The following is a 20,135-nucleotide window of genomic DNA, read 5'->3' as shown; positions in this document are numbered from 1 at the left end:
AAGGAACATAATTAACAAACTAGTTCACTTTCAAATGGAAGTATAACTACATGATCAAAGAGAAGGGCAAGTGAGTAGGAGGGATGCAAGGAACAAAAGATGATTCTTTCCTTGATGAAGATTGTGCCACAATAAGATAGAAAAACAAGATCAGTGACAGATTTATTGTGATTTGGTCACAATTACTTCCCCCTTAAGTGCACTCTTGGCCAAGAAGAATTCACCAAGAAGCGACCGTCAGAATTGCATCCAGTAGATGGGAATAACTGCACCAAAGTAAGAATGTAAACAACTCTTTAATCTTATTTGAATACTGCCCAAAAAGATACATGAATTGAAGTACAAGATGGAACAACTGCAGGATATAGATGTAGAGCAACATGGAATCCATGTAAAAACGTCAGTTCTTTCTGTCCTAGTCATCTAAATGCCATTCCTTAATGAAGAGTGTCAGGATATGAACACCATCAAGTTTTTGTTCCCATAACATACAGTTCTCTGGTCTTTTTACTATACATTAACCAGCAAAGGGAAGTAATAAGTTAACAGGGACTCTATAGTCTATAATGGCTCAGTTCGAAATGTTTAGGTAGCAAAATGCCAAGAAAAAACTAAAAACTTTTTTTTCTTTTCTTAATCTAAACTACACCATGCTTACATAAGAAAACTCAAGTGCCAGTCCAAGAAATATATATAAAGATAACTCACTTACTAAAGGTGGCAAGTACTTGTGAACAAGGCCTGCGACTGAAACTGTTTGAAGGGACAATCTGAATTCCAGCTCAAAGCAACCCCTCAAAAACTGAACAAGCATATTTGTAAATCAGTAACAGGATTCATATAAAAATCTATATTTTCTAACACAGTAAAGGTAATCACATAAAGTAAAAATGGAAAGAACAATGTGATGAAAATCATGATCTTACATTGAGATTAACTTGAACCCTTATCTTTCCCCTCGTTTGCTACAGCATCAGCCACAAGTGACATCGGTCTTTCATTTATAACCTCATCAATTATTCCAAACTCCTTGGCCTCCTCAGCTGTCATGAAATAATCACGGTCCATGTTTGCTTGGATTACTTCAAGTGACTGTCCAGTGTGTTTACAGTAGAGATCATTCAATGCATCCCAAACACGAATAATTTGCTTGGTATGGATACTTATGTCTTTAGCCTGCCCACTGTACCCGCCAGAAGGCTGATGTATCATTATTGTAGCATTTGGGAGGGACCGCCTTTCACCCTTTGCACCAGCAGCCAGTAAGAGAGAAGCCATTGATGCAGCTTGACCAAGACATATAGTATTGATGGGAGATCGGATATACTGCATTGTGTCATAGATAGCAAGACCTACATCATCAATCAATTAACAATGAGTTCGACGGTTTTCGGAGAAAGTTAAATATAAATACATACTGCAAAGTAGGATTCTCTGCAAAGTAGCAAAAAAGCAAAGGAACATAAACTCATATTAAGTTGCATAAGGATCATAAATTTGAATCAGAGTGCAAGTTCATCCTCATCCTTTACCAAAGCTTGAATATTCAAGACTAATCTCTAGTTCTCTACTGTTCCTGAACATTGTTTGTGACGGTAAATCCTACCAAATTAAACAAAAATTTTCAATATATATGCAAAACTCCTCAATAACAAAAAATAATTATGACATTCTCATCATCTCCCCCAAACTAAACCCACTCAAAATCCGAAACATTACATACACAGCTCACAAAAATTAAAAACAGGACAAAACCCCCCATCAATCGCCTTGTACGGGACTATACTTAATGTAGATAAGCTTAGAGTATTAGTCCTGATTCAGTTTAACCTTTATCATGATCGACTACATTGCCATTCAAAATTTATCAGAGATATCCAATTCCAATTATAAGACTTCAGCTCAACGATAAACAAATAATCTTAAAATTTCCTAGTTTCTCTTCATCACTTAAAAAAAACACCTCTGACTAAAATTTCCATCAAAAATATCAAAACCAAACTTATTTTGAACGAAAAAAATTTAAAAAAAACGGGAAATTTAACAAATGTACCAGCAGTAACAGCGCCACCGGGGGAATTCAGATACATGTGAATTGGCTTGGCAGGATTCTCCGACTCGAGGAAGAGCAGCTGCGCGACGACGACGTGGGCGGTATCGTCGGAGATGGGGCCGTTGATGCAAATGATGCGCTCTTTCAGTAGCCGAGAGAAAATGTCGTAGGCGCGCTCCCCTCTCGATGAATGCTCGATCACCATGGGCACCAGGCTATAGCACCTTCGGCCGCCGGCGACGGCGGTGGCGGGTTTCACCGAGGATTTGGCGATATTGATTAGATTTCGGGAGAAGAGGCTTCGCATCATCGCTAGGGTTTTGATTTCAGTTTGGGGGAATTGAAGTGAAGTGGAGAAGATGGATGAATGGAGCTCTATTGCATCACTCTTTTTTATTTTATTTTATTTTAGTTGAGTTTTATTTAGTAGTACTTGCTAAAAAAATTGGTATTCTTTTTTATTACAGTACTAGTATTACTTATTGTATATCTCTTTGGAATCTAATTCTTTTAATCTGAAATTTGTTGATATTGTAAGATACTAATTAATAAAGCAAAAACATTATTCAGTTTATAAGAGAAATGCAATTCAATATTCATTTCATTCTTTCATTCCATTTTACTATGATTTTATTCCTAAATTGATTAATCATAAATTTCATTTTAAATAATTTATTATGGGCAACTTACGTAAAATACATAAATTTTGGTTTGTGTTCTATTTTGTATACAATTATTTAAACATAATTTCACAATTCTCTAATTTCATATAATTTCCAATTTTTAGCAAAATTGGAGCTAGTGTGACACTATCATGACATAATAACATAGCACAACCATTAAGACCATCCACAATAGGAATAGCCCAGCAATAGCCCAGCCATAGCCCAGCCACTGCCACATCATAAATAGCTCAGTCATAGCCTAGCCATATCATAAATAGCCCAGCCACATCAATAGCCATATCACTAATAACAATTATATAAAATGACATAATTAACAATCACACAATATACGAAATTTAATTTACGAGACATATACGGGAAAAGTTTAATAATACTATTAAAATTTAAAAAAGTACAATAATTTAAAAAAAGTACATTAATTTAAAAAAAAAATACATTAATAAAAAAGAGTGACAATTCACTCCTCGTCTCCGTCGTCGTCGCCTCCGTCGCCACCATCGCCGCCGCCACCATCGCCGTCACCTCCGCCGCCTACGCCGCCGCCGCCGCCACCGGTCTCCCTCCGTATAGCCTCCAACTCGTCCTGCAGGCTCATGAGCAAGGTTTGAAGCACGCTCTTCTCCACGGGATCCGTCGCCACCCGCCATTCGGCCATCGTCTTGATCAACTGAGCGCGCGTTTGGGCGCGAGCGAAGAATTTGAGCTCCTGGGTGGATTGGCCAAGGGGGGATGCCGACTGGACCTCCTGGGAAGCTCCGGCGTTCCCTCTCGCCGCCTGCTGAGCGCGCTTGCGCCCAATCGGGCGAGGTCGGCCACCGACCGAACGCGGCGTGGGGAACTCCTGCGTCGTCTCTGGGAGGTCGTGGGAACCTCCGCTGCTGCCGCTGTAATCGCCGGTGTAGTTCAGTCGTTGCTTCTTCGGCCAGCCAGAGTCGACACCTACTCGGAACTTCTCGGACTCGCTCAGTACAAGATAGCAGTTCCAGTAGGTGAAGTCCTTGTATAAACCCTTCAGTGGGAAGGCTTTCTCCGCTATTCTTCTGCAGTCATCCTCCGTTTGGCCACTGCTCATCATGCGGAGTGCGTTGGTGTACAAACCCGAAAATCGGGAGACCGCCGCCCTGATTCGGTTCCAGCCCTTCCGGCAATCCTCCCCGTTGCGGGGCCTCCCCTCCGGGCAAAATCTCTGGTAGGCTGCTGCTATCTTGCCCCACATGTTGACGATCCTTTGCTCGTTCGAAACGAGAGGATCGTCGCAAACACTCACCCACGCCTTGCTGAGAGCGACGTTCTCGTCGTCCGTCCACCTCCTCCTCACCCGGCTGCGACGACTCGCCGACCTTCTTCTTGCCCTTCTTCTTTGGGGCGCCACGCCCCGGCACTGCCCCCCCTGAACTAGAGTCTCCGGAGCTCCGAGAGTATCAAACCCCAACTCATCCAAGGAGAAACTATCAAACCCCAAGGGTGTTTGGGTCGATGTGTGCGAAGACCCAGTCGAAAAATCAAAACTAGGGCGATAGACATCCCCCGCCGTCGCCGGGGACCCCCCAGGAGTCCCCTGTGTAGCCGGTACGACCCCCGGAGTCCACTGTGTCGCCGGTACGACCCCCGGAGTCCACTGTGTCGCCGGTGCTCCCCCGGGTACCCACCCCGGTATCGGCGGAAACCCCCCCGGCGGACTCCCCCCCATTGGGGCCCCGGGCATCATCTGTTGCCATGGGTACATGTTGTAGTACCCGGGCACCTGACCCCATCCACTTCCCACAGGGATCGACGGAGTTTGTGACCCGCTACTCCCGGAACTAGGCTCGTTGTTGAGATCAATTTCCCGTTGTTGATCTTGAACAGAAAGAAAGATAGAGAGAGTACTCGTTAAAACAAGTGGTGCGAATGAAAATGACGAGCAAAGCGCGTATATATAGTGTTTCGGAAAAAAAAAATAATTTTCGAAAATTAATTTTCGAAAAGGACCGCCCAGCCGACCGCCCAGCGCCACGCCACCGCCCAGCGCTGCGCGGTTTCTCTCTCCAGTCAGCGGCTGGGCGGCTGCAATAGACCGCCCAGCGAACCGCCCAGCGCCGGCGCTCGGCTGGGCGGTCGCTGGGCGGTTATTGTGGATGGTCTAACACACTTCAACGAATTGATAAGACCTAATAATAATGTGATGTGACAAACAAAACATACTACCAACTACATCGTCATTAATTTGGCCAAAAGTGGAAAAGGTGATTAATTGCATAAACAGTATCACATTTTAAATTCATCAATCCGACCCAAAATTGATGATGTATGCTTAATTATGATATTTTATTGTATAAAAAAATTAAAAATAGATTCACTAATTTTTTTCAATTTATTTTTCTTTATAAAAGTTGAGCATTTCTAAAAATTTGAGCTGGTGAACTATGCGATATTTGTTGGTGAACGAAGGAAGTACATCCCAAAAAAGAAGTAAACAAATGAAATGATATTTAGTACTCCACTTACTACTTGTATTCAATAAAAACCCACTAAAAAAAGGAGAAAAGCAAAGCAAAAAACTTACTGTAAATATCAGTAGCATAAAAAGGGCAGGTACAAGACATAAAATATATTTCCAGCATAGATAGAAGGGATTAATAGTCGAAAGCTAGTTGAGCAATCTATTTCTTAATCAATGTTTCTCTATTTATCTTAAGAATGTGCCCTATTCCACCATGGTCCTTATTCTCTTCCCAAACTATTCTTCCTCAAGCAACACTAACAATGCCATCACCCTTTTTGTAGCTTGGTGTCACCGGGAACGATGAACCCGTGGACAGGGACAGCTGCAGTGACAATGGGGATGGCTCGGGAGGAACTTGCTGGTTCAAGCTCAGCTCAGCCAGGGCCGAGGTCGGAGGCGGAGAGAGACGATGAACAAACATGGCTGATGAGCTGTTTGCTAAGAAATTTTGACAGTTTTGTGATGGATTCCCACCTTGCATTGGTACTAGAACAGGACCATTCATGGTTGAGAATAGATTGGCATTGGATGTCAATGGCCGAGGCACAGAGGGTGGCCGTGCAACGGGCTGAGCCGGGATCTGTTGCCGGTTTCTGGCCTCTTTCATTGGCATTGCAGCAACCTAGTTCGAAACAGGACAACATATTCTTCAATCAGATTATATCATTAGTGAACATAAACATACTTTCAATCAGAAATTTAAATCCTTGAATGTTCAATCAGATTCATAAACCAGCAAGAACAATTATGAAGCAAACACAATTAACACAAGAGCTATTAGTTAGGTGATCTACCGAGTCAGTGGTGATGTCGAAGAGGCTGGTACGCCTGCGCCGGCAATTGAGGTTGCTCCGGCGGATGAAGTACTTCTGAGCGTGACTAGCAACCTGAGTCGGCGTACGAGTCTTCACATAATTCTTAGATATTCCTCTCCAATCTCCTTTCCCAACCTTCTGCAATCCAACGAGGAAGCGCTTGTGCTCTTCCTCTGTCCATGGAGTTCCTGAATAATGAAATCAAATCCACACCGATTCAATTGTGAGACAGAGCTTCATTAATCAAATCAATCCACAATCCACAATCCACAAACCACAAATGAAACCTATCTTCGTATTGAATACTCACATCCTAATTTTGTTACTTGTTTTTTCGATTTCTTTTCGTGAACGGAATTGATTCCATACATTTGAAGAATATTTCACAAGCAAGTAAACTACACAGTCTACATGAAATTATTCTTCAGAAATCAGATAACAAAAAACAAATTAAAAAAGTATTAAGCTGAATTAGCAGCTCAAAAGCTTCACGATCATACCATTAAATGACCTAAATCAAAACGGAACTGAAATTAAGCTAATTAACAACTCAAATTTCACGATCATAACATTAATAACCTAAATCAAAACGACACTGAAATTCGCAGTAACAAAAAAATACTAGAAATACTCAGATATCTAACCTCGCTTACGATCGCCGCTACCTCCAGTCGGCTGAGGCGCTGCGTCATCCGCGGAGGCGTATCCGGCAGCTCCGCCGCGCTCCTTCGCCTTCTCCGGCTTGCTTGTGTTACTAACCTGCTCGTATTCGGAGAGGTTATTCATACTCACGCTCTTCCTCATCGGATCGACCTTCACTCTCACACCGAACAGCATGATCTCGCCAACGCCGCTCGTGGTGGTAGCCGGAGAATCTCCGGAGATCGACATCTGAATTTTCCGACGAATTTCGCAAAGAGAAAAGGTAAAGTTGATGAAGAAAGAAAGGTGGAAAACTCGCTTTTATACTGAGATGAAAAAAGGGCCTTTTTGAAAACGTGGAGGCCGTACAATGTGTTGCTGGAATTTAATTTATTTAGTTGATTAATTAGTGGAAATTATGGATATTACCAAATGGCTTATATTAGGAGATAATGATGGATTAAATCCATAAATATAATTAGCAGCGATTAAGATAAGGAAAGCTAACTGTCGAGTAAGATTATTGAGATTATTAACAAAAATATCATTTTATTCTGATTTGGTTTATCCGAATTAACAAGATTTGAGATTATCAAAAACAAATTGATTGAATATATACAACTTTAATTTAAATAACAAGATTATTGTGTTAAGGTTAAATTAATTAAAACAAATAATATCAGTATGTCACACAGGACTATTCATCTGTTTGACACGAAAATTATACTCTCTCCGTTATAATGTCTCATTTTATTTTTTTCCTCCGTCCATTAATAAATATCTCATTTTACTTTTATTATATTTAGTAAGTGATCCCTACATTTAATTAACTTATTTCACTCACATTTTATTTTAAATAAAAATAGGATTTATATTCCACTAATTTTTTCAAATTATTTTTTTTGTAAAATTAAATAATTTCTTAAAATCAGTATTGTATATGGACATTTACTTATGGATGGAGGATTGATTAAAAAGGTGGAGTAGATTTTTGCGGAAGGAGATTTGACTCATTCATTATAGGATGTCTCAAAATAAAATGCAGATGGATTAATTTGGGAGGTATATTTTGAAGCATGCCAATAATTATTTTCCATTTATTTCGTGATTGTGTGGTGATTTAAATAGTCAAATCTGTGAACTATTATCCCATAAATATCGTTAATTTGGGAATATAGTATTAATCACTTTATCCTAATGGTTTTTTTGTGAAGAATATCCTAGTGGAATTAGCCATATAGCAACAAATTTGACTGAAGTCAACTACGAATCCATCACTCATTGTGTAGTACTGGTAAAAAAAATCACCCGTCTCAAAACTAATCGAGATATTTCTTTTCATACAAGTTTCAAGAAAATTGAATTTGACGAGTTAACTGGAGAAATTTTTTTTATAAAATATGAGATATAAATAAAAAAAATATGATATTTATTTGAGTTATTTGCCGAAAGAATAAAAAAGAAAATATAATAAAATAATAAGAACAAAAAATACTAATAAAGTGGGACATATTAAAAAAGTTAGTTTTTGTTAAAAGGAAAATAATTCATTTAATTTTGGGACATATGAAAAATGAATACGAATGAAATAACTTGATAGATATAAATATTTGGGTCAATTCGGATATATACAAATAGCATTATCATAAAAAATGATCGTTATGGATAAAATCGCCTTTTTTATGTTTTGTTATGATTTTATTTGGCAGCAGCTAAACATAAGCTGTCAAAATTATTTAAAGATCAAATATGAGTACTCAAAACACAATATTCTTAGATTTTTGGCACATTAAATTGAAAGGGTTTTTTTTATGTAATGTATATATAAGATATTTTAGTTATTTTATCGAATAATGTTCATGTAATATGATTTAATGTTAATGTATTGGTAGAATTTTAGTCATTATATTATGATTGTGATTTCATCTTTTAAACAAGTGCACGGTCTAGCGTGACTCAACTTTTAAATTTTATTCTTTTATCAATGACAGAAACACTATATACAAATATATTGTAAATTTGTAATTATTATTAATTTGAATTAAAAAATAACTAAATCATCAAAATTCGATCTACTTTTAGTAGGAGTGCTTATCTGCGTCAAATAAGTCATCCAATATTTCTGATATTCTTCTATTTATAGAAAAGTGTTAGGAGTATTTAATTTATTAAATTTATATTTTTCCATATTTGACATTTTATATTATAAAGTATAAAATGACCAAGGAAGTCAAGTTTCTTTATTATTTTGCCAGCTGTTTGAAAGAATAGACAAAGTACTAATTTATTACTACTAGTATTAAGGTAGTACAGAATTTGAAATTGGAATGTGAGAATTAATATGCTAAAGCTCAAAGACAAACACTAAGCTTTAAGGATTAATTTCTTTATGAAAATCAAGAAAGTACCATATAAATATTTAATAATTTTATAGTCCTTCATGATGGTGTAGTGTCGCCATTATCGAAATAGTGTAATCAATTATTGCTTCGAAATATACAGAACTTTTTTTTGTCAAATGCAACTACTAATATCTACCAAATTGCTAATATTATAGTACTATTGAATTTGCATTCTAATACTTTTAAAAAAACACCAAAATATGGGTAACCAAATCAATTAATCATAATTATAAGATTGTTTTGGTCCCTCATCAATAGTCATTTTCTGGCATATTTATCTTACTCTATTAATATTACATCGACAATTGTTTCTCTCTATTTATTGTAATTTTTCAATTTTTAACTAAAGTTAGTATTATCATTCACTGTCAAGATTACTAGTAGTGGACAGTAGAATTACTAAATTACTCATATTATCTTGAATTTGCTAAGTAAAAGCAAATAGCTTGCATTATCTAACTATTTGCTCGAGGTTAATTAAGGCCATCCACAATAGGCGCCCAGTGACCGCCCAGCCGAGCGCCGGCGCTGGGCGGTTCGCTGGGCGGTCTATTGCAGTCGCCCAGCGGACGATTGGAGAGAGAAACCGCGCAGCGCTGGGCGGTTTCGTGGCGCTGGGCGGTGCGCTGGGCGATCCGCTCGGCGCTATTGCAGCGCCCGGATCGCCCAGCGCGATTTTTTTTTAAATTCGAATTTTTGAAATTCGAATTTTTAAAAAAAATCAAATATAAAAAAATATTATTTATTTATAAAAATTGTTTTCTATATATAAAAATCAATTTTTATAAATAAATTTATACTAGAAATTCGTAATAGCCCATATATATTTAATGGGCTTGCGAATTTATGAAACTCATTCTTGGTTGTCTCTCTTTTATAGAGACATCCTTGAATGTTTTATGTTCCACTTTCGATGTGGGACAAACTCATTCTTGGTTGCCTCTATTTTATAGAGACATCCTTGAATGTTTTATGTTCCACTTTCGATGTGAGACAAACTCATTCAATGATGTTTATCTTTTATAGAGAGATATCCATGAATGTTTTATGTTCCACTTTCGATGTGGGACAAACTCATTCAAGGATGTTTCTCTTTTATAAAGAGATATCCTTGAATGTTTTATGTTCCACTTTCGATGTGGGATAATCTCATTCAAGGATGTTTCTCTTTTATAGAGAGATATCCTTGAATGTTTTATGTTCCACTTTCGATGTGGGACAATCTCATTCAATGATTTTCTATAAAATTGTATTTTAAATTATGTTATTTTTATTTTTTTAAGATTTTAATTATGTCTTTTTTTTATTTTTTAACTTTAAGTTGTAATGTTATTTTAAATTTTCATTTGTAAATTTAATTAATGTAAATTTTTTTAATTATGTAAATTTTTTTAATTATGTACTTTTTAAATTTTATTAATATTAGTGAATTTTCCCGTATATGTCTCGTAAATTAAATTTCGTATATTGCGTTATTGTTAATTATTGCATTTTGTATATATTTGTTAATAGTGATGTGGATAGTATGTGGCTAGGCTATGGTTGGGCTATTGCTGGGCTATTTGCTTGTTTTGATGATGTGGCAGGAGGATTTTTAGTGCTGATGATGTGGCAGTGGCTAGGCTATGGCTGGGCTATTACTGGGCTATTTCTATTGTGGATGGCCTAATAGAATGATGCTACATATCGACAGTCGATATTATTAATTGATATCCTCAATCTTTACACGCACAGTAGAATATACTCCATGAATTACATATTTTGACATTAATTTAGAAGACTGAAGATCAATTTTGGTCCTAAACAAATGACCAAAGTATGAATTTGGTCCAAAACATTCACTTTTTGAAAAAACAGGTCCACGACAAATGAAATCTTTGTCCGAGTGGTCTTTTTTTACGGTTCTGTCAAAAAACTAACGGTCATGCCACTATGCAATTAGCGTTGACCGTTAATTTTTTTACGGAACCGTTAAAAAGGACTACTTCAACAACATTTTCATTTGTTATGAACCTATTTCTCAAAAAGTAAATGTTTTATATCAAATTCGTATTTTTGTCATATGTTCAGAACCAAAATTGACCTTTACTCAATTTAGAATTAAGGCAACCTAATAACATGACTACATATGAAATGATTCTAGGCACAACAGCCAATGTGGTACAGTAAATATAAATTAATCTAGGTGACTATTGGTCTGAGGCAAGTGATAACAAATACTATTAAATAAATAAATACACTAATTGTAAGCTGACAACGTTGTCTTAGAGAAACAAAATAATGGAGGATTTGATGATTTGTTGGAAATTAATTAAATAAGTAATCTTCAATCTTTAGGAGTGATTAGAAATTTAGGGATGGCCCCTTCCCTTCTCCATTAGTAATATAAATGGTTTTAGCCTCTATAACTGCACATCATCAACCAACTAGTAATACAGATCATCTTCATCTCTGCAACGAAGCTTTAAATTAACTATTAACTAAGTTTATGGTACAATTTTAGGCTTTAATTGAACATGCTAAATTAACAAAAGATACATCTCTGAGGGGTCTCTAACTGAATATGCATTCCAGAAACTAATTTACACTGCAATGGAGGGCAGCGTCGTCGCGTCGTAGGTCATCCGCACCACGCCATCCCCAAGATTCGGTGACACTTGGCCCCTCGCGTGCAAAAAATCGGAGGTCGGATGGCGCTGAATACAGCTCAGGCGGTGCCTGAGACGCTGTATTCAGGAGGAGAGATTTATTGGCAAGCCGGTTGCAAATCAACGGAACAAGTCCGGGAAGGACCACATTATGAATTTGGCGAAGATGTCCGTCTCGAGGAACTCGATGTGAGCAGCACGGCCGATCAAGGTGTTCAGGCTTCTTCCCTGCAGGGAGATGTCGAAATTGACATCGCAGCGCAGCAACACACGGTGCTCGGAGGAAGGTGCCCGTATCTGGTCCAGGTATTCGTTTAGCATCTCGAGGAAAAGCTTGCCTTTTTTTGAGTAGTCTCCTGACGATGCAGGACACATTTCGATCCTCGCGGAATGATGTGGAACGTAGCCATCCTGAGAATTATATCATGAAAGCTGTGTTATTATTGCAACAGGTTAGTTCAACAGTGGTCGTTCTTGGTTTCGATAAAGCGAACCTTTGCCCAAATTTCGGTTTTTTCTCAAATACACAAACTTCACATTTGCATTTTTCTCCTAATTTCGTTTTCTTGGAACTATCACGCATACAAAACAGCGTAGTTTTGTCTACCAACGATGTCGTTTTACATTTCTCGCCAGAAAGTGAAATCAGGAGAAAATTGCAACCAGTGAAAAAGTGTGTATCTGAGAACAAGATTTGGAAGTCATTGTGCATAACTGTGGCAAAGTTCATATATTTCGAAGAAATTAACCCGATTTTACCAATAAGTTGAAAGGAAGAACAAATCCGGGAAAAAAAATCAACCAACAAAGAAGGCACACTACCTGAGGTGAAGATAACAAGATGATGTTTTTGAAATGCTCCAACGTTTTCTCCTGAAAATTTTTTATGATTTTAGAAAAGATCATTAGTAAGCTCGTAAAACTAGCGTGAATTCTATATCGTAAAATGACAGAGAGACTTTTTAAGTTTTACCTTGCACAGTTTGTATAAGAAAGTATTTTGTAGATCAGGATCATCTGTGAAAGTCAGCTGATGAATGCACTGTGTGCCTTTGAGCTTCTTCAGGAGCCACAAACCGCCATTAAACAACGAGTTCGAACTGTAAAGATAACCAAGATGTGGGCCAGATACCGAGAGATACGTGTGCAGGAATCTCAGATATGGTTCCATAATAGTCTCTGCATGGAGGATACGAAAATTAGCAACGGACAAGTCAACTGAGGAAGGTTTCTTTGAGCTTTTAGAGTCTAAACCTGTAAGTGCAGTTCTCAGAATGATGTTTCCGATGGAATGTCCAACGAAGCTAAGCTTGATCGTTCTCAAGTTCCCGGATCTAGACGCCTTATCCATTTTCTTTTTCACGAAAGATACGACTTCCTTTGCTAGCCTCTGGCCCATTTCTCTAAAGTCTCCAGATGTTTTGTCTTCGTTAACTTCCGACATAAGAAATTCTGCCTTCGGGTCTATTAGAAGCCATTGGTTTCGGACGAGACGTAAGTCCAGGTGATGGCCCTGCACATTGAATGAAACTATTGCAATCAATAAGTGGCAACTACACACCAATAGTGTCGTTTTAGAGAAGCCATGGCGACAAAGCATATGAACGCAATGTTGCATTTCGCAGTGGTAAATTAACAAGTGAAGCTGTATATTACGAGCACCACCTGGAATCCATGGACAAAAACTACAATCTTGAGAACACGGCCAGTTTGACGAATGGTGCCAGATAGCTTGTTTGAGGGAAGAGAGTCAACTCCAGCAACCAAGCCATTCGTATATTTCGGGTCCAGCTGATTGAAAGAAAAAATTCCTTTGGTTGAAGAAAGAGGTGCATTGACAGCTCGCTCTACAATTACGATGGGGATGCGTGATGGATCTCCAAACATATACAAGTCTTGAATAGAACGATTATTGATCTGCAGTTGCACGAAACATTCAAAAAATCTTTGTATTTTTGCTCGAATCTCCAACCAATGAGTGAAATAATACCACAATTGTAAAGAAAGCTAACCCTCATTTGTGCGATACTTCGCCTATGGAGCTCCGCCCTCATAGCAGCAGTCTGAGCAGGCTATAGAGTGTATCCCAAAAAAAGTGAAAAAAAATAATATTAAATCAACACCAACTGACTTGTGTAAAGAAAATACTGAAAATGATAAGGAAGTCATTATGATGATAAAATTACATCGCCGGTTAACTTCCGCAGTGAGGATCCTCGACCACGTAATCCACGGATGGTGGTGTCATCCACTACGCTGCTTATATACTGATGTGGCATCTCAGCCTTAGTGTAAACCATCCAGATTGACCATTCAGCTTTGCGATCGACAGCCCACTGGTTGCAAAGAGATTCAAGAATCTTCTTCGCATTAGCCCTGAAATGCCCACAAAAATATTTTGTAATTACAATTGTTCCACGAGTGGAAAGATGCTTAGTAATTAATCGAAACAAGTTAACTGGGAAGACAAACCTGTGGAAATTTAAAAACGTGCTCCACAAGTGATTCACTTGATTGCAGATCAAATCGAATGACTTGGCCAGCTTTTCTTCAGAGAACGAATAGAGGAAATCATGCTGAAAATCAACTTTACCATTTTGTTTCTACAAAAAGGAATATAGCAAAAGATTAGGTTGAGATAAAAAGGTCTGTAATAGTGATAAAAAAAGTTCATAGCCTGAAATCCCTGACAAACCTGTGAAACATTTAGGGGTTTGCTTGAAATTTGGACTGGAACTTCAGCATCTGCCGAGTCCTGATCAGATCTTTGAGTGAAACCGAATAATATGCTAGAAGAAATATCTTCCATTTCAATTGGTACGTCAATAGCCTTGCTGAGCTTTTGTAGCTCTTCTAGAAGTATGTCGTGAGCACTTGATAATGCTTTCAAAAGCATGACCTGTTTCATAAGAAAACATAGCAAGAACATTAAGAAATGACAAGTGGAAGAGAATAATGGACTTGAAAAGTTCCACTAGACCATCCAATTTGCTAAAAGAGATGAACATGTCAAAGGTGTCTACGCAACGACACATGAGATTAATCAGTAGAAGTTCATTTGGATCACTAATTAAGATGATAACTCAGAATACTATGATTTCAATTTTCAACATGAGAATTATGTTCACAATATTTGGAGGCTTGATATTTGGATTGGGTCATTGAATAGCCAGGCTCTAGAAAAAGTAACAGAGCACATGCAAGCGTAATAACAGAAAGAGATACGGTAGCCTTATATAAGTTGCATCTATAATGAAATATAATGAGAACACAAACTTGTTTTGATTTGTTGTGCTCCACAGCAAGGTCACGTTTGTCATCTGTAGAATCACTGGGAAAACAGAAGCTATTGTTACTTCAACAGAGTATTCAAAAGAATTCCGCAAAAGAAAATGAGAATTAAAGCATCATCTTTCTACTATGTTCAACATTATATTTCTCCGGTCCCCCCCCCCAATCTTTTTCCATTACTTATATTACATTTCAACTCCTAAAGTATCAAGGCTTTGCAAGCAGTGTAGCATATAAATATGAAGACAATGCCTAGGATTATGGTTCAAGCCCACCTAGGTACATCATACGTGGTCAATGCAACAAGCTACCAAAACTAAAAAGCATACGGCAATAAAACAGCAACAGTTCTGAGCAACTAATGAGATATAAAGAAAGGAAACAAACCTGGGTACCTTCAGCGAGGGACTGTGAACCTCACTTTTCAGAAGGCTGGCATGTACACTTGCATCAACTAATACAGCGTGAAATGCATCAAAATGAACTGGACAGTAGGCATGCAACCCTAAAAGAGCTTTAGGGGGTAGCCGAAATTCATGGACTGCAGCAGGGGATGTATCCAAACAAGAATCGACATTATACCTATAGTAGTAGATTCAAATGACTCAGGTCAAGTTGAAATAGTGCTCAACATGTTGGTTTATTGCTGATTAACTCCACTCACTAAAACATTCAATAGAGAGGAAACCAGAGTTGTTTCTGTCATTTCACGAGAAATAAATTCAAAGTGGATTAGATCAGTTAACCTGTTCTCCAAAACAGGAGCATACAACAGCTCAAACTTCACAATAACAGCAGAGGTTGAAGGATCCTGGAAATGAAACAAAAATTCAAATGCTACATAAACTACAATACAAACACTATAAATGTGGAAAGTGAAAAATTAAACCACACAGAAGAAAATATGGTGTTCTGCTATAAGACAGTGTCCTGCACAACCTATAGTGTGTGTATTCCTAGATAAATTTGTACACATGGATTGCACATGTCCTGTGCACAAAACCCCCCCAACCCTCCCCCCAGAAAAACAAACATATAAAATTGAATATTACCTCAAGTTTACTGAGAGATAAGTTGAAAGAGATCATCATTGCCAACAGAATATCCTGTCTTGCATATCTGATTCGAAAAGGTTGAGTTGAAAAGCTATGGTCAGTGTCATCAATTCTCCAGACACCATATTTATCATCAGAACCCAAATCAGGTGCTACACAGATAGAAAAACTATATCAATCCTTACAGCTTTCAGAAAAGTGAAAGAGAAGTAAATCCATTAAGTATGGTACCAATGTTTTTCAGCATTCAATCCTGAGTCAACCCACAGAATAACATGTCTATCGTCTAATATAGTAATTTTGTTAAGCGAAACCAAGTCAACAAAGTAGACAGAGAAATCCATGCCTTGTCTTAGAGAGTTTTGAAACAAATAACACAAACATGTTAGTACACACTAGAGTCATGGGGGTTGAACCTTCAGTGCCTAATTCTAACTTCAAGTTCATGAGAGGGGAGAACATTAGAATCTGGAAGTCATTCTACACCCGAGCTCATATTACAGAGAACGTAAGAAAATTTGCAAAATTAAATATTGCAGAGCCACAGATTAGCTTAGAAGCCAGGAGATCTACCAGTAAACTAAAGCTAGGACAGTTACCTTCATATTGAACAACTCTTGCTGGCGTTCCGAAGGAGCCAGAATCATCATTCTCCCACCTAATCGTAATCTTGAGTTGATACCATCTAAGAATCCATAAAATTAAACGAATAAAAACAAATGGAATTTCTTAAATACTGCTAAGCATGTGAAAAAAGTTCAGTAATGAATATAAATTTAAGCTAAACTGAACTCACCCTTGCTGAAACAAGTCAAGGTTGTGAAATCGGTGGATGTAAATGGAAATCTTATGTATAGCCCCTAAAATAGGCAATTGAACTGTGTCGCTGTTATGTTTGACATTGATAGGATCCAATGGAGACTTATGGGGCTGAACAAACTTTGGCTGATGTAAGGGCATGGCATCAGGACCATTCAACCTCCTAGGACTCATTGATGATGATTTATCGAAACCATTGATCATCCATTTGAAATGCTGAAGTAAAACTGACATTTATGATATACTTCCCCAGTAGAAGTTAGCATCCCTCTAGTTCCTCAAATCCAAACACGATTCTTCATTGGTTTAGATTCTTTCAGTAAAACAAGTTTATAGCATCTCCATAAAAGAAACTTCTTGTCTGGGAAAAGGACTGAAAACCTTTTTCCTACTATATATCAGACTCTAAAAACCAGCCCCTTCACCAGAGATCTTCTGCACTATGATACAAAGACTTCATCACTAAAATCGTAACAAAATAAAGACTTCAGAATACTTGAACTGTGAGAATGACAGAGCAGCAACGAGAGACTTGATGTACGAGTTTTCTAAACTTGTTACTAACAACATAGTAAAAAGATATACATTTCCCCTTGGCAATTGAGTTGTCTTTGAACAAATATTGTGAGCATCTTATTCCCGAAACTATTGACACAATCTCAAGTAAATATTTTGGAAATCAATTGGCCAGTCAATCTTTAATTACTCAACGCGTCTTCTCATAACATTAAAGACATTTTTTTAATCTTCTAGAGCTTGAACCAATCATAATTAAAAAAAGGTTCTAAATTCCTACTAAATTTTCAGACGAAAGAAATTACTACATTAAATCCTCCCACGACAAACAGCAGACCGACGAAAGCAGGCTAGAAAGCTAGCATTTTGACATCAGTAGCTATGAAAAAAATCCAGCATCACTCTATATTCAAGCAAATAAGGATTTGGCAAAGATCACAACTTTAACTAACATCAAATTGTTAACAAGTCCCAAACCTACATTTGCATACTACTGAAACTCAATTAAACTCAGAATTAGATATTCAGCATATCCAAGTTGCCACACACAACAGCAAATTTAAGTAATAAACAAAATAATCAGAGTAAAAATTGAATTCCAGATAGATGATACAACCAATTAGAAAAACATTTCGATGCATTGCAGTTGAATCCAGTAATCTTAACAACAGGGTTTAGCTAATGAGTTGGCAAACCTGGGAACGAGGCCTCCGTTCACCTTAATCCGGCCTGAATCGGCCGGAGGATTAGCAGTAGTTGAAAGAGAGAGGGAGCTTTGATCGCGGCGGAGACGGCGGCGGCGCGTGGGGAGACAGAAACAGAGTATTATGAAGTAAAGGTCGTGTTTTGGCAGCTCAGTTAACTTCAAGGGAAATTGACAACTGGCATTTCTTGTAATTTTCCTCTTTGTCACTCTTTTCAAAGGGTATATTTGGTAGACAAATTTATAGGAAATTGTTAAAATAAAACCCATAATTATTAGTTCAAGAATCATAATTACTACCTCTGTCAAACATTAGGCCATCCACAACGCTGTCTCTATACCGTCTCTTAAACCGTCTCTTAACTACTATTTGAGCACTATTTGAGGGCCCCACTGTCCTTTTTTCCTCCATCTCTTAACTAAGAGACGGAGGCTGCAACGCTCCGTCTCTTAACCGTCTCTATACCGTCTCTTAATTACTATTCATTCAATTTAATTTATAATTTTTTTTAAAACCCAATTCAATTTAAACAAACACACTTTATTAAAATTAAAACAAAATTAAAAAACACACAAAATAAAAAAACACACAAAATAAAAAAAACACACAAAATAAAAAAAACACACAAAATAAAAAAAAATTAATCGGAAGGGCTAATCATCCTCCGGAGGCGGTCGAGGTTGAGGGGGAGTCGGAAGGCCAAGTTGTGCTGCCATATGCACAATTCCGTTCCACCAGGCCGCGTATTGGGAGTGCGAGAAGCGGGAAGTGTCCGCCATTGTGGCGGTCATGTACGCCACCATAAGTGTGTCCGAGCCTCCTCGCGAGCCCGATCCTGAGGCCGGCTGGCTTGATTCGCCTCGGCCCTTCCTTGCTCTAGCCGCTTTCGCCGCCTTCGTCCCTTGCGGCCGACGGCGCGTACTCGCGGATCCTCCTGCATCGCCGACCGTACCCGCAAACTCCTGGGATTCAGCATCATGTTGGCTGATGCCTTCAGCAGTGTCACCACCAGACGCACCAGCACTAGACGAGTATTGGCCACTCGCCGTATGCTTCGTGCGCTTCGAGTTTGAGCCCGAGCTGGAGCGGAAACCGCCGGCCCATCGTTCCTCGTCCTTGACGGCGCGCCAAACATCAACAAATCTGAATTGATGTCCCTCGTCCTGGTAGTAGGCGCGCAAAGCGGACGTCAAAATGTCGGTGGCCGTGGCGCCGCTTTGGTAGCGCGCCTCTTCCGCCGAGTAGATGCCGCAGAATTTTTTGACCTGTCGGTCGACTCGGTCAAAGTGACAGCGGATCATTTTAACTGTGCGCTTGCGGGAGCGGTTCGGCTTTATTTGGTGGTAGACCTCGACAACCTTTTCCCAGAAACACTTCCGGGTTTGTTGATTCCCGACGATGGGATCGTACGAGACCGTGATCCAGGCGTTGTACACCGCCATCGTTTCGAGGTTGTTGTACGGATGTCGGCCAAGATCCTCTTCCTCTTCTTCCTCCTCGTCCTCGCCCGTCTGGGGTTGTACACTGCCTCGGCCACCTCCACCGCCTCGGCCACCTCCACCGCCTCGGCCTACTCCCGGCGTGGGATCAACTGGAAAATCCTCCCGGATCTGGGATAATCCCTGCGAAAACCGCGGGACGTTGGGACGAACATATGCATCAAGGTCAAAATTGGGTGGTTGGTACCCCCCCGGCGTCGCCGAACCCTGGGTCCCCGGCGTTGACGAACCTCCACCGCCCAATGTGTTGATCATGTTCTCCCAATCGCCGAATGAGTTGAGATCCCACCCGCCGGAGCCGGAGCCGCCATAGTTGCCCTCGCCGTCGCCGGACATCTTGAGTTGGGTTATGAAAATTTCAGCGAAAATTTGAGAGAAAATTTAGATGATATGAAGAATAGATGTGTAGTTGTGTGTAAATGAGGATGGGTTTAGGAGTATTTATAGAGTAAAAAATTTAATAAAAAACAAAAAAAATATAAAAAAAAACAAAAAAACGGTAATAATACCGTTACAAATT

The 20,135-nt window shown here is 38.7% G+C and overlaps 3 protein-coding genes across 5 annotated transcripts; all 3 read right to left on the bottom strand.

Moving 5' to 3' along the window:
• Positions 1-8: 8 nt before the first annotated feature.
• On the bottom strand, positions 9-2,425 carry LOC121782489 (ATP-dependent Clp protease proteolytic subunit 2, mitochondrial-like). Of its 2 annotated transcripts, none has more exons than XM_042180356.1 (4): positions 2,054-2,425; positions 927-1,352; positions 709-802; positions 9-266 (listed from the first exon to the last, which is right to left on the bottom strand). In XM_042180356.1, exons 1-2 carry the CDS (start codon positions 2,361-2,363, stop codon positions 934-936), a joined length of 729 nt encoding a protein of 242 aa, XP_042036290.1. In that variant the 5' UTR covers positions 2,364-2,425; the 3' UTR covers positions 9-266; positions 709-802; positions 927-933. The 2 variants fall into 2 exon arrangements, with proteins under 2 accessions (XP_042036290.1, XP_042036289.1); XM_042180355.1 differs by having other exon boundaries at positions 713-802.
• A 2,825-nt stretch (positions 2,426-5,250) lies between these two features.
• Positions 5,251-6,980, bottom strand: LOC121780689 (transcription factor MYB1R1-like). The gene is made up of 3 exons (XM_042178321.1): positions 6,684-6,980; positions 6,019-6,227; positions 5,251-5,846 (listed from the first exon to the last, which is right to left on the bottom strand). Exons 1-3 carry the CDS (start codon positions 6,928-6,930, stop codon positions 5,469-5,471), a joined length of 834 nt encoding a protein of 277 aa, XP_042034255.1. The 5' UTR covers positions 6,931-6,980; the 3' UTR covers positions 5,251-5,468.
• A 4,547-nt stretch (positions 6,981-11,527) lies between these two features.
• LOC121782712 (protein FAM135B-like) lies at positions 11,528-18,304 on the bottom strand. Of its 2 annotated transcripts, none has more exons than XM_042180662.1 (16): positions 18,108-18,304; positions 16,874-17,336; positions 16,677-16,762; positions 16,075-16,229; positions 15,769-15,833; positions 15,410-15,604; positions 15,008-15,062; positions 14,427-14,630; positions 14,204-14,334; positions 13,918-14,107; positions 13,744-13,803; positions 13,397-13,648; positions 12,986-13,244; positions 12,705-12,910; positions 12,554-12,604; positions 11,528-12,142 (listed from the first exon to the last, which is right to left on the bottom strand). In XM_042180662.1, the coding sequence occupies exons 2-16, from the start codon at positions 17,128-17,130 to the stop codon at positions 11,852-11,854; spliced, it is 2,457 nt and encodes an 818-aa protein (XP_042036596.1). In that variant the 5' UTR covers positions 17,131-17,336; positions 18,108-18,304; the 3' UTR covers positions 11,528-11,851. The 2 variants fall into 2 exon arrangements, with proteins under 2 accessions (XP_042036596.1, XP_042036594.1); XM_042180660.1 differs by having other exon boundaries at positions 16,874-17,331.
• Between the last annotated feature and the right edge of the window lie 1,831 nt (positions 18,305-20,135).

The sequence above is a fragment of the Salvia splendens genome, chromosome 20, assembly GCF_004379255.2.
Source record: "Salvia splendens isolate huo1 chromosome 20, SspV2, whole genome shotgun sequence".
In the NCBI taxonomy this organism is placed as follows: Eukaryota; Viridiplantae; Streptophyta; class Magnoliopsida; order Lamiales; family Lamiaceae; genus Salvia; species Salvia splendens.
This window is presented reverse-complemented; position numbering and strand designations above follow the sequence as displayed.

What these genes read in the sequence shown, in the direction of transcription:
- LOC121782489 (XM_042180356.1), bottom strand. Translation starts at nt 2,363, where the DNA reads ATGATGCGAAGCCTCTTCTCCCGAAATCTAATCAATATCGCCAAATCC. An exon ending in CGGTGGCGCTGTTACTGCTG is followed by an intron (nt 1,353 to 2,053) that starts GTACATTTGTTA and finishes TTGATGATGTAG; the next exon opens with GTCTTGCTATCTATGACACA.
- LOC121780689 (XM_042178321.1), bottom strand. Translation starts at nt 6,930, where the DNA reads ATGTCGATCTCCGGAGATTCTCCGGCTACCACCACGAGCGGCGTTGGC. An exon ending in TAGCGGCGATCGTAAGCGAG is followed by an intron (nt 6,228 to 6,683) that starts GTTAGATATCTG and finishes TTCATTATTCAG; the next exon opens with GAACTCCATGGACAGAGGAA. An exon ending in TCGACATCACCACTGACTCG is followed by an intron (nt 5,847 to 6,018) that starts GTAGATCACCTA and finishes GTTTCGAACTAG; the next exon opens with GTTGCTGCAATGCCAATGAA.
- LOC121782712 (XM_042180662.1), bottom strand. Translation starts at nt 17,130, where the DNA reads ATGTCAGTTTTACTTCAGCATTTCAAATGGATGATCAATGGTTTCGAT. An exon ending in AGCACAACAAATCAAAACAA is followed by an intron (nt 14,631 to 15,007) that starts GTTTGTGTTCTC and finishes CTTATGAAACAG; the next exon opens with GTCATGCTTTTGAAAGCATT. An exon ending in AACCCCTAAATGTTTCACAG is followed by an intron (nt 14,335 to 14,426) that starts GTTTGTCAGGGA and finishes TCCTTTTTGTAG; the next exon opens with AAACAAAATGGTAAAGTTGA.